The 17,053-nt window shown below is 27.7% G+C and overlaps 5 protein-coding genes across 15 annotated transcripts; 1 reads left to right on the top strand and 4 right to left on the bottom strand.

Moving 5' to 3' along the window:
• Positions 1 to 687: 687 nt before the first annotated feature.
• Positions 688 to 3,144, bottom strand: LOC126874828 (uncharacterized). 2 transcript variants are annotated; one of them, XM_050637392.1, is made up of 8 exons: positions 2,454 to 3,144; positions 2,218 to 2,359; positions 1,934 to 2,142; positions 1,713 to 1,859; positions 1,404 to 1,639; positions 1,127 to 1,312; positions 879 to 1,041; positions 688 to 813 (listed from the first exon to the last, which is right to left on the bottom strand). In XM_050637392.1, the coding sequence occupies exons 1-8, from the start codon at positions 2,607 to 2,609 to the stop codon at positions 778 to 780; spliced, it is 1,275 nt and encodes a 424-aa protein (XP_050493349.1). In that variant the 5' UTR covers positions 2,610 to 3,144; the 3' UTR covers positions 688 to 777. The 2 variants fall into 2 exon arrangements, with proteins under 2 accessions (XP_050493349.1, XP_050493288.1); XM_050637331.1 differs by having other exon boundaries at positions 688 to 1,041.
• A 142-nt stretch (positions 3,145 to 3,286) lies between these two features.
• LOC126874771 (Golgi reassembly-stacking protein 2) lies at positions 3,287 to 5,687 on the top strand. Its single transcript, XM_050637208.1, has 7 exons — positions 3,287 to 3,505; positions 3,760 to 3,840; positions 3,935 to 4,138; positions 4,216 to 4,433; positions 4,514 to 4,598; positions 4,673 to 4,976; positions 5,042 to 5,687. Exons 1-7 carry the CDS (start codon positions 3,443 to 3,445, stop codon positions 5,404 to 5,406), a joined length of 1,320 nt encoding a protein of 439 aa, XP_050493165.1. The 5' UTR covers positions 3,287 to 3,442; the 3' UTR covers positions 5,407 to 5,687.
• A 322-nt stretch (positions 5,688 to 6,009) lies between these two features.
• Positions 6,010 to 6,782, bottom strand: LOC126878147 (NADH dehydrogenase [ubiquinone] 1 beta subcomplex subunit 11, mitochondrial). The gene has a single exon (XM_050640695.1). It carries the CDS (start codon positions 6,596 to 6,598, stop codon positions 6,161 to 6,163), a length of 438 nt encoding a protein of 145 aa, XP_050496652.1. The 5' UTR covers positions 6,599 to 6,782; the 3' UTR covers positions 6,010 to 6,160.
• Positions 6,783 to 7,053: 271 nt separating this feature from the next.
• On the bottom strand, positions 7,054 to 10,159 carry LOC126878071 (uncharacterized). 8 transcript variants are annotated; one of them, XM_050640516.1, is made up of 5 exons: positions 9,840 to 10,159; positions 8,323 to 8,450; positions 8,130 to 8,251; positions 7,942 to 8,018; positions 7,054 to 7,248 (listed from the first exon to the last, which is right to left on the bottom strand). In XM_050640516.1, exons 1-5 carry the CDS (start codon positions 9,940 to 9,942, stop codon positions 7,091 to 7,093), a joined length of 588 nt encoding a protein of 195 aa, XP_050496473.1. In that variant the 5' UTR covers positions 9,943 to 10,159; the 3' UTR covers positions 7,054 to 7,090. The 8 variants fall into 8 exon arrangements, with proteins under 8 accessions (XP_050496473.1, XP_050496491.1, XP_050496511.1 ...); XM_050640534.1 differs by having other exon boundaries at positions 9,095 to 10,154; XM_050640554.1 differs by having other exon boundaries at positions 9,641 to 10,151.
• Positions 10,160 to 11,782: 1,623 nt separating this feature from the next.
• On the bottom strand, positions 11,783 to 17,010 carry LOC126878035 (putative uncharacterized protein DDB_G0272516). Of its 3 annotated transcripts, none has more exons than XM_050640427.1 (7): positions 16,816 to 17,010; positions 13,561 to 13,733; positions 13,360 to 13,436; positions 13,178 to 13,270; positions 12,989 to 13,072; positions 12,234 to 12,462; positions 11,783 to 12,159 (listed from the first exon to the last, which is right to left on the bottom strand). In XM_050640427.1, exons 1-7 carry the CDS (start codon positions 16,816 to 16,818, stop codon positions 11,892 to 11,894), a joined length of 927 nt encoding a protein of 308 aa, XP_050496384.1. In that variant the 5' UTR covers positions 16,819 to 17,010; the 3' UTR covers positions 11,783 to 11,891. The 3 variants fall into 3 exon arrangements, with proteins under 3 accessions (XP_050496384.1, XP_050496364.1, XP_050496374.1); XM_050640407.1 differs by having other exon boundaries at positions 13,178 to 13,276; XM_050640417.1 differs by having other exon boundaries at positions 13,178 to 13,273; positions 16,816 to 17,009.
• Positions 17,011 to 17,053: the final 43 nt, after the last annotated feature.

Genomic DNA, 17,053 nt, shown 5'->3' on the forward strand with positions numbered 1-17,053 from the left:
TATATTACTTTTCATAATGACGACATATTTTCATTATCAATATTAAAAGATAAAAGCATACTTTTCTTTTACTATTAAGTAAAAATTCAGTCATTTACAACTGTGCATTTTTGAAAACAGAATACATTCCAAACAATTTGAAATTGTTACATCACAGATATTATTAAATTAAAATTGTTAATATATTAAAACTATATAAATTGAAATTATTTTATTAAAATGTTCGTGCTTTGAAAATTATTTTAAATGTAAAGCCATGAGAATTGAGATATTTTTCAACTTATGAATTTTATAGATATAATGATGAGTTTTGTACATTGAATTTAAAATCAAGTATGTAACTTGTTCCATATATATACATATAATTCAATTTTATTATAAGTGTAAATAAAATAAAGATTTATTCTTTATTTATCTTTTTACGAGTATTGTGACTTGTAGAAAATCTACTTGTAACTATAAACTTATCGTCATAAATCTGTTGAAATTACTACTTGGCAATACACGCAATAAAACTATTAAAATAAGCTAATAGAAAAAAATCGAAGTATTTATATTAATTCTTGTATTAAAGCTGTATTGTTGTATTTTATATATTTATTCACATTAATTATTCTTTAGCACTTATTAAATGATGCAATAAAAATAATATTTAGATAAATAAATACGCAATAAATTATACAGAAATGCTGTTAATATATGTAATTAAATGAAATAAGATACACTGTGTTTTTAAATATATATTCCCTGATACATTTACAAGATATAACATGATTGTTATTCAATTGTCCACGTTTTCCATAAAGATTTTTCCTAATAATGCAGAAAAATTAATTATATATATATTGTATAATATGTGACATTCTAATAAAACTTACACTTGAAATTTCATTGTTGTATAAATCTTGGTAATTTTTTAAAAGTCCTGCAGTTTCATCTTCCAATTTCTTTATCATATTCTGAATCTTTTTTAGCTTTAAACAATCTTCATTGTGTTGGATTTGTGCTTTTTCTAAATTTTCTTTACATAACTTCTTATTACTGTAATTAAAAATCTTTTTTAAATCCAAACAAAGGAAGTAATCCTTTATTTAAAATAGCATAGGAAATTTTGACTCTAATTCACCTTAATAATTGAGTATTTAAATTACGTAAAGGAGAGAGACGTTCATCACACTGTGCTTGAAGTTCATTTATTTCATCTTCTTTATCATGATCCTTTTGAACTACTAATCTTTTCTCAGATTCTGCAACATCTGTTCTGAGAGTATCGACTTGTTTCTTTATAGTATCCTCTTGTACTTTTATTTTTCTGAAAATAGAAAATAGAAAAAAGCTGAGAGTGCAATAAATTAATACTTAAGGAATTCTTAATCAAGATTAAAGAAAAATTATTTAATCACTTTAATCGATCGTGTATATCTCGAACTTCAGTGAACTTTTCCAATAGTTCTTGGGTAAAAGCCAATTCATTTTTTTGTTGTTCAATCAAACATTTTTTATCCTGGAATGCTGCCTGTATTGTTTCACGTTCCTTGACTTTAGCACTTAGCTGTTGTTCTAATTCACTTAAACGCTTTTGATATCCTTCAGGAGATTTTACAATTTCTGATTGCAATTCTGTTATTGTTTTATTTGACTATAATTATATATCTTAATCATTATGTAACATAATACATACAAATAATTTCAATTTTCAGATGTTAATTTACCTTTAATGCCTGTGCTTTATAAGTTCCACAAAGTTCCACTGTCTTTTGCTTTTCCTCTTCTGCAGCTGTTATCTTTGCCGCTAATTCAATTTGTTTTTTATTATTCTTCTCACGTTTAGACTGTAGCTTTTGAATTTCAGCAATAAGCTAAAGAAGAATAGATCAATATAATATAAATAATTTATAATATAAATACAAACTGAATTTACCAATAATAGTACCTTTTCCTTTATTGATAGTTGTTTTGCTATATGCAATGCCTTGTCATTTATAGCTTGTAATATTTCATTTTTCTTTTCCACCATATCGTGTAAGATCTTTGCCCTGTTCTGAATTTCAATAACTTTATCTTCTATATCTGATTCTTTATTAGTTGCGTACAATATGAAATTTGCAAGAAATTTTGCTTGTTTCCGTACTCTTTTTGATCCTGAACAATACAATCATTTTTCATCAAAGTGACAAATATTATTTATAACATTTTAAGTTTATAATTAAATACTACCTGGACTGGTAATATCTGTAATACACAGATCTTTTAAATATATTCTATCACATATTTGAACCATAACAACATGCAAATTTATAAGTGCAATTATACTAGAATCTTCACAGTATGACATTATGTCCCGTTGTTCTATTGTTGCCTATAGTAAAATTAAATTTGGTGTATTGTACTTTGTATTGTATTTTTTTGTATAATTATATTTGTATTTGAATAACAAATAATATATTTCTTACATTATCAATTGCATTAACATCAATATGAAACCTTCTTAGAAACGTTTCAATTAGGTTTACAATAAATTCTTCTGTCGGATTTTTTAAATCATTTATGCTTGACGGAAGATTAGCTTCAGTTAAAATACTATGAATCTTTTCTATATCTAAATCCATGTTTCGTATTCAAAGATTTTTCGTACTTACAATACGAATTGTTCTTGCTTTACCTTTATAAGACAGTTACAGATAGTTTAATTTCAAACATGTTCGAATTTATTTATAACACATGCGCAAATGATGTCCAACTATTCCTTATAGCAAGTTTTCAATTGAAATTTTCATATCAATCTCCTAATATCTACTTGTATTTATTAAATATATAAGTTCATAAATTAACATATATCAAATTAAGATCTATAACTAATTTTCTATAAAATTTTTCATGTAAATGCATTAAATGCGTCTTTCATATTTTAGAAAATGAATTTATTTAAAATACTATACATATATATATATATATTATGTGTAATACTCAAAAATAAATTTATCAATATTACACGCGAAATGTTATTTGCCATGATTTATACATGAAAAGAAATATTAGACAAAATTTAAGTCCTATTAACAATTTAAATGTCATTACAAAATTCAATATTATATTTCAATGTACATATTTATAAAATTATAACGATAATATTATAGGATTGTTATGACTTCATTAAATTAGCCAAATTAACTAATTTAGTCACAAATTATTTACAATCAGTAAACACTTCTCTTTTTATAAAAGAAATGACATATATGTATATTGTTAAATTGGTAACACTGAATCGTAAGCATATAGCATAGCAGAACCTCTACATATGATAGGCTACGTCACCAACGAATTTGTACATAGATTTTGTGTTACATATTTTTCTATTTCCGTGATTAATTCTTAGACAACAATCACTTTAATGCTTTGTATTCTTTTAAACCAAGTGACTTAAGAAGTTTCCTCTTTAAAAATGGGATCTTCTCATAGTATCGAAATACCAGGAGGTGGCACAGAAGGTTACCATGTATTGAGGGTAAGAACATTTGTTGAAATAGTGTAGTTTATTTTATATATTTATACTTTTTTTATTTACCAAAATAAATGTTAAACTTTCAGTAATTAATATTTTGATATATATTATAAATTTACTATAGTTTAAGAAAAAATTTATTAAGTAATTTCATCACATATTAGATTATCTAAAAATTGGAAGTTTCAAGTTATTTTTCAATAAATCTTTTTGTTAGATATTTAGTAAATTTGATTCGAACGTCATGACTGAAATAGGTACAGGAAGGTTCTCCAGGTCAGAAAGCTGGACTGGAAGCATTCTTTGACTTTATTGTATCTATTGGAAATACACGCTTGGTATGTGTTCCATGATACCTATTGATACTTTATATCAATAGAATTTATTAAATTTATATAATGTTTAAATTAAAAGAATAATTTATTCTTACAGGATCAAGATAATGATACATTAAAGGAGCTTCTCAAAAATGGCGTAGATAAAAAACTAACACTTACAGTATACAGTAGTAAAACACAATCTGTAAGACAAACTGTTATAGTACCTAGTCTCACATGGGGTGGACAGGGTCTCCTTGGTGTTAGTGTAAGGTTTTGTTCTTTTGAAGGTTCCAATGAAAATGTTTGGCATATTCTTGTAAGTATAACCACAATTAAGTCAGAAAAAGTTAAAAAGTACATAAGAAGACAAATTTTTTGAATTATGTTTTATAGGAAGTGCATCCATCTTCTCCAGCTGAATTAGCAGGTCTACGTCCATTCACAGATTATATTATTGGTGCTGATTCAGTTTTACACGAGTCTGAGGATATATTTACTTTAATAGAAGCACATGAATCACGACCTTTGAAATTGTACATATATAACACACAAGATGATTCTTGTAGAGAAGTTACAATTACACCCAATCATACTTGGGGTGGAGAAGGAAGGTAAATTTGTTAACCTAACATTAGTATTTCAAAATATTACTGTAATTCATATCTTACGAATATTTTTTATACTTTTATAGTTTGGGTTGTGGAATTGGTTATGGATATCTGCACAGAATACCCATTAGAAATATTCAAGAGCATAAATCAAATAATTTGTATACAGTATGTACCAATTTGAAATGTCACAAGAAATTTATCAAAGTATTGTAACTAAGTTCTATTTCTTCCTTTTGTAGTCTCATGTTAAAGCTACTAATCCAAATCCAGTTACATCAAGCATTACTCACACAGAAGGAAGTAATGTGATTATAAACATACCACCAGGTTTCTCTATTCCACCGAATTACATGTCAGCACAAGAAAATGTTACAAAATCCGAAGTTGAAACTACTTCTACTACAATGGTGCAAAATATATACACATCAAGTGTACAAACATATACTATGCCTCAATTGAATCCTGCTGCTATTGGAGGATCTACTACTACTAATTCTGTGTCTCATGTTATGCCTAATCAAACTGTTGTAAATACAACATGTAGTAAGTATCCATAAATTATTATTAACTTTCAAATAAGTAAATATAATGACATTATTTTTATTCAGATAATGATCCTATCATGCCATCGTCACATCAAAATACAATGCCGAATATACCTGGTATGCCAACTACTCCACCTTTGCCAACTTTTACTACTAATGCGACAGTTTTAAGCGAAGCAACTGGTGTTGTCGGTACGCCGAAAGATTTCACAACTGTACAGAGTGATATATCACCACCAGTACAGTTTAATGTGCCTCAATCTCATGTAGTAACGACGCCCATATCGTTACCCGGGATGCCACCTATTACCGTTAGTGCAAGTCTACCACAAAATTCTTCTTTCTATCCATCTGTTCTCCAGCAAAATGAATTGAGTGGTGTTAGTACAACTCCTACATTTACGGTGCCACCAACAACAACGCAGTAACGATTATGTTATTTCTAATGAAAAAAATATCTGTTTTATAATAAAGTAAATATTGAAGAATAAAGGTAAAATAAAGAGCGTAATGTATCTATTACAAATATATGTATTACTATACTTTATGCATTTATACTTTATTATTTGTTTAAACGTAATGTATACAAATTTTCAGACATGCAGGGATAAATTATGTAATTCTGTACATAGATAAGGAATATTGACTACTTAAACTAAAGTCAAATTAAAACATTTGAAAAAGTATTAAATCTTAACATATTACTTGATCTGTTTCTTCTTATATTTTGTCGTTGATACTTATGTATAATGATAAATATTATTTTTTAATCATTAAACTTTATATATATGTAATGTATGTGCAGACTAAAAGTTTGAATTCGTTATTAAATAAAGGAATAAAACATTTACATATTAATGAAATGGATTTTATTTAAGATTCAGAAATTAATAGTGATTTAAATTTCAGCAATTATTTTTAACAATGTTGACAGCACAATAAATGCAAATATATCTTTCTCAAAATACAAATTGTGTGTCTGCTAATATACATTAAGTTTGGAAAATGTTTATACAGCAAAATCAAAACTATCATTTTGAACAAGAATCATTTATTAAATATTGTACAGATTGATCTTGTATCAACTGTTATTGTGTAAATATCAGAATAACAAATTTTATTTTAATAATTAAAACTACTAGTGTTCTTCTTAGAATTTCTTCTCCACAATTTTGATATTGTTTAAATAATTATTTCAACATCAATTAATTCCTCTTCACTTGGGAGCTTGATTTTTGATGGATCTATTAAATTTGGATCAATTGGTGGTAAACCATGTTCTTCTCTGTAACGAAGTTGCAAATATGCTTCTCGTTGAGCCCAATCTTGCAAAAATGGGTCTGGTGCATAACCAATTATAAGAGCACCAAACACCAAGGACACGGATACAGATATAAAGAATGTTACATGCATGATTTGGCTATCAGTTTTCTGATCTTCGTCACAAAATCCATAACTGGCCCATGTTTTTTTTACCTCATACGTACTTTCTTTTTCAGAATTTTTAACTGATACATCACTTCGGTGTATTCTGTTACATATATTGTTTTCTTTCGGCCTTAGAAACGTCAATCCGCTCTTAATTCCTTGAGAACGGATGAATCGTAGTAAAGTTGACATCTTTCTTTAATGAGAACTTATTTTTTCTAACAAAATACCGTTCTTCTATATATTCGTTAGTTTATTATGAGATAGTTGCCAATATATCGTAACAATTTCAGGAACCAAAATTAGATACTCGCGTACATGTATGTACAAGATGACGACCAACTTTTAAGGTTAGAAATTAACCTAACCTAACATTCAGAGGAACATGTAATACGGCGCCTTGACTTTAAATTTGAAAAAGGTAATCATCAATTTGATGATTACGGCTTGAAGAGGATAGATTTTGTAAATAAATCAGAAAAGTATTAATATCCGAAAAGAATATAATAAACTATGATAAATATTCAGGATTATATTTAAAATTAAAAATAATATTAGCTTCACACATATTTACTCTGTAGATTTTCAAATCTAGTAACTTATCATGCTTTTACTTTTTAAGGAATATTTTTACATTGATGACAAAATTTATGGAATATAAATTTATTTCAATTCATGATACAATTATTTATTTTGTACAGTATTTTCCTTATCATATGTGTTTTTATGCTCGTTATGGATCACAGATTGATATATCTCTTGCCATAAAAGATTATTCAAATCTTTTGTATTTTCTTCATTTGAATAAGAAAAGTGATGGATATACACTCCTTTATATATATCTAATATTATTATTAAGGATATAGTTTTATATATATAGAATGCATCAGTAAAAACTATCACCTGAAATAAGTCATTATCTATTGACTTTATCAAAAAATCTATAAAGTGAAATTTATTATATTTCAGGAGTCTAACCAGAAGATTACATTTTGATTTTCCAATACCTTATACTATCTGAGATATTAAGATAACTTTGACATAACATTTAATCGATCCAGCTAAACATTTTCTATAAGTTTAGCAGATATTTTAACTTTAATTTATCAAATTTAATGTATGAAGCAAAAATAAATAATAATGAATGATGCAAAACATGTTTACATTGCCTTTGTCTTTCATGCATTAAATTTTACAAATTAAAGTTCGAATATCTGCTCAACTAAAATTTTTTCGATATAAATAGATTAATACTTTTTTATAGGGAATGCCAAAATACATCGATTATTGTATTTAAAACTGTATGATCCCATTTAAAAAAATGGATACCATCCTCATATAACCTCCACTTAACCATCACCAAAATACTAATTATACCAGATTATGTCCCTTAAAACTACACACTTCTTGTCTGAACCATTTTTTCATATAATAAAACTATATATTTTTCATACTATATATATATACACACATACATGTGTGTGAAATGCTAAATTTTGCTTAAATTACAGGAATTTTATAAGTTAAAAGGATACTTCCTGTAATATTCTCTTTAAGCTTTCCAAAATCCCATCGTATTCCAGTTAATTCTCTATATAATGCATATTTTCTTCTGTAATTACAAAAAAAAAGAACAAAAAAATAAAATCTTATTAGTATTAAGGCATAATACAAGCATGAATGAGCATAGTAAAATATTAATAAATCATAATCAGATACAAACCTTCCTTGATCTAGTAATTCTTGATCCTGTATGTTTCGTTTACATGTTTTAAGTTTATTTCTTTGCAATTCCAATTGTTGACATTCTTCCAAAAATTTATTTTTCTCTGCATCCAACTCTGTCTTTAAAAAGTATTAAATTTTTATTTCTGCTGTATTATTTTATAACAATGTAATATACAAAAATAACAAACAATTACTATGTGGTCTAAGTGCTTAGATAAAACATGATTTTTATATTCCAATGTTTGTTTTTCAGACTGAAGGGTATCCCTCATAGAAGTTATTTTTGATGTTAAATCTGTGATCTTTATTCCATCTTCTGAAAAAGAAAATACCTTTATTTGTACACAAAAAGTACGATACAAATAATATAATAAATTACCGCTAAAGTCTTGATTTCGTTTATTTTTGATATGATCGATTAACTTGATCTGATTCTGCAGTAAATCCTTAACTTGTAAATCCGAAATTTTTATATGATTTTCCTTAAGCGTCATTATTTCATTCATTATTACATTTACATTAATGTCACTGTTAAAACATTTGGTAAAAATGAGAAAACTATAAACACAAATTTATAATGTCAGTTATCTTCAGTTATAAATTTTGAAACGTCACTATGTATTACTGCCAATAGTACTATCAAAATATCCCAAAGTCGCCTCAAAGCGAATTAGGGATTTTAATCAATATGCCACGATCACGCTGCGATAAACAAAATTACGATTAAGAAAAAGGATAAGATTATATACAGGGTGTAATTTTAATTGATCCATGCAAATATCTCTTAAACTGTACATTATTCGGAAAAGTATTTCAAGTAATACTTGTGCTCTTTCAAAGAAAATATCTTATGATGACAGTGAAGGTGTTCTCGAGATGTCAAGGAAATCTGTTTTTTTTTAATGGAACTATATGTTTTCATTTAGCCATGTTTATAGACCATGGGTCGAATTTATTGACCTATAAAATGTTGGTTTTTAGAAGTCATTCGGGTTCACTCATTCCCATTTAAAGCTTATCTTCGTCAAATATGTATAGAATTTGTTCTCTGTGTCTTATATTTGAAAGGGCAGCTTTGTACATCGATGCAATAAGCTATTCTTTTCATAAACAACAGTTCTCCACCTTCTGAAAAGTTGCAGAACTAATTTGTTGGCAGGCATTCTTTGTTCGAATTTTTACATTAAATTTTTAGGAGTGGTTCCTTTCAATAAACTTGTTCCCTTGTGAAACCTTACAAAGAGAGATCTAAAGGGGTTAGATCTGGAGATCTTGATGAGAAGAGAATTTTACTGTCTTTTCCAGAAACACGTTATTCACAGTTATACAAACTCGGCGATCATTATGTATAGGAGCATCATCATATTAAAACCATATCCTGGTAGCGTATGGAACGTTTTCAAGAGGATTTTGTAATTTGTTAGTTAAGAAAGTATTGTATCGGGCTTCAGTTAATGTTCCATTAAATAATTTAAATTCACTAAGTGACCTTTCACTATGCCGTACCATACATTTAACGATCATTGGCGTCGACAATCAACCGATCTCTGCCAGTGTGGAGGTTTCATCGACCCAATAATTGCTGCTATATCTATTCAATAGTCCACTATTCTTGAACGTGGTTTCGTCAGATGTATAACATGTGACATGCCATAATTGGTTTTTACAATATTTGCCGACTGATATGAGAATTTAAAGAAATTACTGCGAGTACTGCTTCTGTCATGACTGCTGTCTACGACGTTATCGTTGCAAATTTCCTCCCCTAGCACGGCAATCAGGAGATCTTTCTCGACGCAACCATGCATTTGCCCTATAATCTTTCTGACACTCTCCTGGAATCGAAATCATGCCAACAATTTCGCTAGGCGTATAATTACTCATCACAAACTGAATTATTATCGAAATGAAGGATGTGTGATGCTATAATAATACTAATCCCTTCGAAGCAAATACTGTGAAATAGTAATTCTAGTAGGCGAGAGGCACCACTTGTGTGAGTGACGCGTCATGTTTACGACTGATTATTACGACGAGGAAAATGTTCTAGTCGTATGCAGAGCAGGTTTAGAACAGCTGTAAATGGCTTTAAATAATCTTTAAAAATTAACGTTTTATAAGTCAATAAATTCATCTCGAAGTGAGCTAAAAACCTGGTTAAATGAAAATATAGAGTTGCACTTAAAAAAATAAAGATCACCTTCACATCCTGAAACATCTCTGGTTAGATAAACCTGATGGTCATCATAGAACATTCCCTCGAAACAGGATAAATTTTATTAATAATGTGAAGTTTAGGAGATACTTATGAAGATGGATTAAAATGAGAAATGCTTTATATAAAATGTTTATATACAATAAATTTTATATTTTTCAATTAATTTTTTAATTAGTTAAAAAAAATATTTGTTTAACTTCATTAGAGAATTTTTAGGACTAAAATCAAAATTTCCTTTTTACATCAAATCTTCATTTAATGACATATATGCTAGTCATTTATAACAATAAATGTCTTACTATAATAAAAGTGTACTAAACATTAGTGATTATATTTAAGATTTAGATGTAGTTCATTTATGATATTGTAACTTATAATGGCACATAAAAAGAAAATATCATGTAAAATAAAGTACAATGTAGGGATACCTAATTATATAGGTATCATTGATATTTTTAGGTATCATTGATATTGATAGGTATCATGATATTTTAATAACATCTATATTGTCTAAATGTATAATGTGTATTATGTTCTTGAAACATAATATGTTCATAGACATTTTTGTCTCAAAGAAATTTTGCTCTTTTAAAAATCAGTTACGTCTAAATCACATAAAGAATTTCTTTTTAAATTCTTACTCAAATATAATTTCTCGAAACATTAATACATTAATACATTATAAATACTGTAGGTTGACAAAAATTATTTACGAACTTAGTACTTTTTTGTCTAACATTTGCGTCCATTATGTGTCGCAAGATATTGAGCAGTTTATAAATGTCAAAATAGTTTATTGTTATATAATTATCATGCATATTAATTATAAAAGTAAAAATCTAAACGTTCTTGTATGTTATTATAAGAAAATATCAAGAACCCATTATATAATACTTAAAAATATACATATAAAACGTTCTTAAGTAGTGATCAACATCAAATTGGAATAATTTATAATCATAAATAATGTTTATTCGTTTGCTTTGTTTCAAACGTTTTTGTCTACTGAATTTAAAAGTTAAATCTTACTGTTAAATTGTAAATCAATAAAATTGAAAGTGTACATCTTACAAAAGTAACAAAAGAGAAAGAAAGATAAAATACTAGTGGCCATAATGTTGATGTGATTCATATTATGTGGAGAATGTAAACTCATTTTAAATTCAGATAGAAAAAAAGCGAAATTTTACTTTGTAAACATTTTGAATTGTGTTTAAAGAACAGAGATAAGATTATAATTTTCGATATAATATATGTAATTAAATAACAAATTTTAGTAGTTAGCTATGTGTTGACTAGAATTGACCTTCTTTTAATTGATGATCTTAAAATTCAATTATGGTTTTCTCAAGTATGAACTACATATCACTAAAATATTATGGCCCATATAATGAATATATAACAAGATAAGTTTTACATATACGTTTGCATATTAAAATGTAATCTTTTATCATTTATCTAATTTTTAACGTCAAGATACTATGTCACTTCATTCGTAAAAGGCACTTGCTTAACATATTTAATCACAATTTTTTGAGATCAACAATCGTCATTCAATAGATTCACGTTCATAGATATTTTTTGAGAAATCAAAATGTTTGATATCCGTATATTTTCTCTATTGTTTTGAGCATTACTTGAATCTGATGTTGAACCATTATTATTATTGTTATTATTATTTTCTTGAGTCGAGTCGTTAGATGAAGAAGGATTATTTGCTTGAACTAAAATGGTGTTCAAACTATTATCCGCTTGTTCGATTTCATATCCTGCTAAATTTCCATTTGTAACTTCATGTGCTAGTCGCCTATAAAAACATGATTATGGTTATATAACAAAAAACAAAAATGTTCTGTTCTGAAACACTAAATATCTACTTACTCTAGCATCAAATTATTAGATCGATTATCAGTTGGTTCAGACACAGGATGTTGTTGTCCTATTGCATCTATGTTATCATTACTCATATCATATTCATAATTAGAATTCGTACGAACCCAACTCGGAGGTACGAAACCTACTGCACGCACAAGATCATTCTTATCCTTCAAAATTTTATTATTGTTGAATGGTACAGGAGATGACGCTTCTTTGCATCTAATGAAAGGACCTGTAAAATATTAAGTTATGAAGGAATTATATTAAACATCATATTAACATTTTCGATGTAATATACATAATTCTATACATATTATTACCGCGTTGAACAGCCCGCAGTTAATTCAGCGTTCAAGTAGGTAGGTATACTGTAATGAAATAATTGTGTTTTTCGTATAAAAAATTAACCGTTTTAATCACGGTTAGTAACTTCAAACATATAAGAAAATGTTAAAAATTAAGACAAAGAAGCTACAATCTACAGTGCTCGTGTATCTTTATTTACAATTGTTTGTGTTTGTAACAAGTGTTTATTTTAATAGAAATATCGATTGCAGAAAGGAATACGTAAAACAAAGTAGCTTTGAACGAACAAATGAATAAGATCATAGAATAAGCTTCTAATCTACCTACTTATTAGTAGCAAATAATCGCCGCGTCTTCGTGTTATTTAAAATGGATTTTTTTTAGTGCTGCACTAACTAATATGAATGTGTACTTTAGTACTAACGGTATTTGTAAAAATCTGTATTACTCACTATTTTCCAATGGCGGGGCAGTCGGTTCCATCATGCCAAGTTCAGCGTGCGGTTTTACCATATTTCTTTGCCGCTTTGATCTTCCTAGAAAACATTTTATACAATTGCATTTTGAAATTTATTTTCCAAATAATTTTATGTATTATATGCTTTTAACATATTTGTAAATATTTAGGATCTGTTACTTACGTCTTATGAAAAGAAATATACCAAAAACAGCTATTATACCAAATAGGAATGTTCCAATTACTGAGTAGATAATCATAGTGTTGTCCAGTTTTACTACTTCTGTATAAAACAAAGGAAAATTAGTACACAAAAATTATGATAGCAAGTACAATTTTTATCGAGTTAATTTTTCCTTTACTTACCGGGTATATCTTGTTGAGCGTTAGTTTTTCTACAAAATAATGCCATTTCTCCTGTACCAAGTTTTTCGGCGTTGTAGCTGTAATTATATCAGGGTTAATAAATATCAAATAAATCGTAGTCATGTATGAATATTTGGCAAGAAAATTAAAAAATAAACCACAGAAAAAGATAAATGAATAGTAAAATATATATATACCCACCCAGTCAGGCAGGGGCCGCATTGAGAGGGGTCCCGTGATTTTTTTTCATGATTTTCCAGTCTATTATACCTGTTACATTGGGTATAATCAACGCACCGTTCCGATACATGATAGCAGTATTGTTTATCGGAACAGTCACCATCATCACGACAAAATCTTTCCTCTATCGTAGCCTACAAAAAAATTGATTTTCAAAATTTTATTTCCATATTATTAGTTTGTCCGAAAAATTTCTTTCATTTTATAAGAAAATAATAGACGCACAATGTTTTTTGTTTTATATTAGTTTATTGAATTATGTACGAACATAATAATAGAAATATAACGAAATAGATCATACCTAATTCAACAAAATAATATAAAACAGAAATTGTTGTTCATGTATTATCATCTTATGAAACAAAAGAAACTTTTCGGACAACCTAATAATTATAATTATAATATCAGTTATATTTCAAAAGATATTACTTTGAAAAATAAAGTTATTATTGTAGTAGACACAAAACTTAACTACAATATTTTTTATAAGGAGTCTTATAAGAAATTAACTATCTTTCTAACAAAAGAATTTTATATTAATAAATTTGCAATTACCTATGACAGATCGCTACATATTACTCCACATTACTTTCACATATTGCTTCCATTATTTTTCTATAAAGCATCATTTATTTTGGCAAAAAAATATTGTATACAAATTTAAAAATCTTAAAACGATAACGTAATTATGTTCTTTTTGTATAAGTTTTCGTTCAAACGCTCCAAATTGATAATCTATGTGGAATTATTAATTGTTATCAATTACCAAAGTATATGAATTTAGTAAGAAACTATTACATTAAAAAGTCAGGGTGATTCTCAATTTTTTTTTGTATGTTACTCTTATAAACCGGGCGTGGAACGCTCGGCACTTCCGGTTTAATAAAGTCCAAGGACTCTGGACAATTTTTTACGACTTACGACCTACATTTCGATTTCAAACCACTCTCAAAGAATTATTCTTCTAAATTTTGATTTGCTCAAATATTAACTAATACAAATAGGTAATACAAATTCACGATCACGATTAATTGTATACAACAATATAATAAAAACAAATAGAATAAAACAAATATCTGTTTTTTCTTTATTATGTATCACGTATATATTAATTCCTTTACTATATTACGTAATTTTATAAATGTTTACCTTTAAAAATTTAATAATAATTTATTGAAACATTTTTAACTTTAAATTTAATGAAGTTCGATAAACAATGAACATATAAACATGCGCCAAAAAATATGAAATTCTGAAATAAAGATCATATTACTACTATTTTTCTATGATGTATTTTTTCTATAGAAAGAAGAAAAATTAGATTGTATCGTTCGAAATATAATTTTATTAATGCATCATAATCCTTTGAAAACTTCAGAAATAAATATTAAAAGGAATTATATCTTCGTTTACAAAAAGGAAGAATAATGTACAATTTTGTTAATATTTTCGATTAATTGAATAAAAACATATAGGAGGGTTATTCTGTAGTCTTGATCCGTCATTCAACCGCCATTTTGTTAGTGAGCAACCGCCATCTAATAGTTCACCATACAACTTAAAATGGTGGTTAACTAAAACCTGTATATAAGGATTTTAAACTACTATTTTGACTATGATATAAACTTACATGAATATGAATATATGAACAGTTATTCTCGCCACTTCTAAATATCTACAGCAATTTCCTGCATAAAGTGTAAAATTGTAAAAATTATGTAATACAAACAATTTTTTGCATTTTTTATAAGCACAACTTTTACATTATTGTTGTAAATTAAATGTTCTAAAATTTAACACTGAAATTTATTCCACTTGTAATACTTGCTAAAGTACGTGTCACATGTTGTTAGACATCGTAAGAAAAACATAATCGTGCGTGTATCAAATTACGGTATTTATAATATAATAAGGGAAATAAGAATAGTACACGTCATATTTGATAATACCCCTTCCCTTGATAAATAATCTTCTTGGACTATATCTATGTTACGCTAAATTCATAATAAAATTATGTATTATATCATTTACTTTAGAATTAACATCACATTATATACATGTATGTTAACTGACAAATTTTGAATTCAATAACAGCGTGTAAATATTTAAAATCGATAAAATAAAGAAAAATCGTTTGATGAATTTAAAAATATTTTAACGGAAGATTGAAATTTTTGAGTCACACATTCAATTTCCCGTAAACAAAGCAAAAAGCACTCTTATCTGTCAACCGATATCGTATGATTTCGCTATATGAAAAATCTATCGTTGCAATTTGCAATAACCTATAATCAAAAAGAACAGAAGGATGTTATGCAATTGAAAATTATTAATATAGAATACCAGAAAGTTTAATATTAGAAGTGCCACCTTTAGTTCTTTCCGATATCTTATTTCTATGATGGTCGCAGAGATTCCCGGACGAAAAAGAAAAAAGTGGTGGTTGAGTGAGTCATCGTGGCGCGTTGATGTGGTACTGAGAATTGTGGAACATATTCCGGTTCTAGCAACAAGATCAGTGCGATTTCGTCACGATACTACGCATTATTAAAATTTCGTTATATTTCTCATTTACTTTACTTTGTTATTAAACTTTATTTCAGTAAAAGTAAACAAAACTGAGCGCTTGTTATCAGTAACAATTGCCGCGTTCTTCATTGGCACAATAAAAACAAGTCTGTTTACAAAGGAACACGATCGTTCATGAAATCGAATGTAACTTACAGATTTAAAAGAAATATATTAGGAATAATCAAATCCAGAAAAGATGATGAAATCATAACTTGGAGTTATGAAAATTTGTGAAAATCTTAAATCTAACTTTTAGTGTTATTCTTGATAATGAATAAATAGAACAATCTAGAACAGATAGAGGGACATTTAACCACATCGGTGGGATATTTCATTCGCCCCATCATCATCATGTGCATATCATTATCGCTATCCCTGCATGTTTGCAAAAGGACTCTGTAAGTATGTAATATGTAACATACACGCACTATGACTGACATGTAATGTACCTCAAACTTGATTGTAGCACCAATTGAACAACTCGGATATATTTATACCAATGTATCATGCGTTGTATTGTAACGATATGTGAGAATGTTATAACCTGTTGATTTAGGTCATCTGATTCACCCGTGATTGGAAATTGTGATAAGTAAAAAAATTGGAAAATTCTGATGTTACTGTATTAGTTTTTTTTTTACTTACCATTGGAAGATATAATGTGGACGTATAAAGGTTGAAGATATGAGTTATTTTTGGGGATGTACTCGTATATGAGTAAAATTCTTCCGTAGAATGTTGACAGGTTCATTCGTGCGCACAACTTCGCACGTAGAGACACTTGCACTGTTGGGAATCCACCTGCAATCTGTTGTTATTCGTCGGCAGAACCGGCGTATACTGAACGTGTTCAAACCTGCTCGCAGCAAGGCAGGTAGTGGGG

This window comes from Bombus huntii, chromosome 1 (assembly GCF_024542735.1).
Source record: "Bombus huntii isolate Logan2020A chromosome 1, iyBomHunt1.1, whole genome shotgun sequence".
NCBI lineage: Eukaryota > Metazoa > Arthropoda > Insecta > Hymenoptera > Apidae > Bombus > Bombus huntii.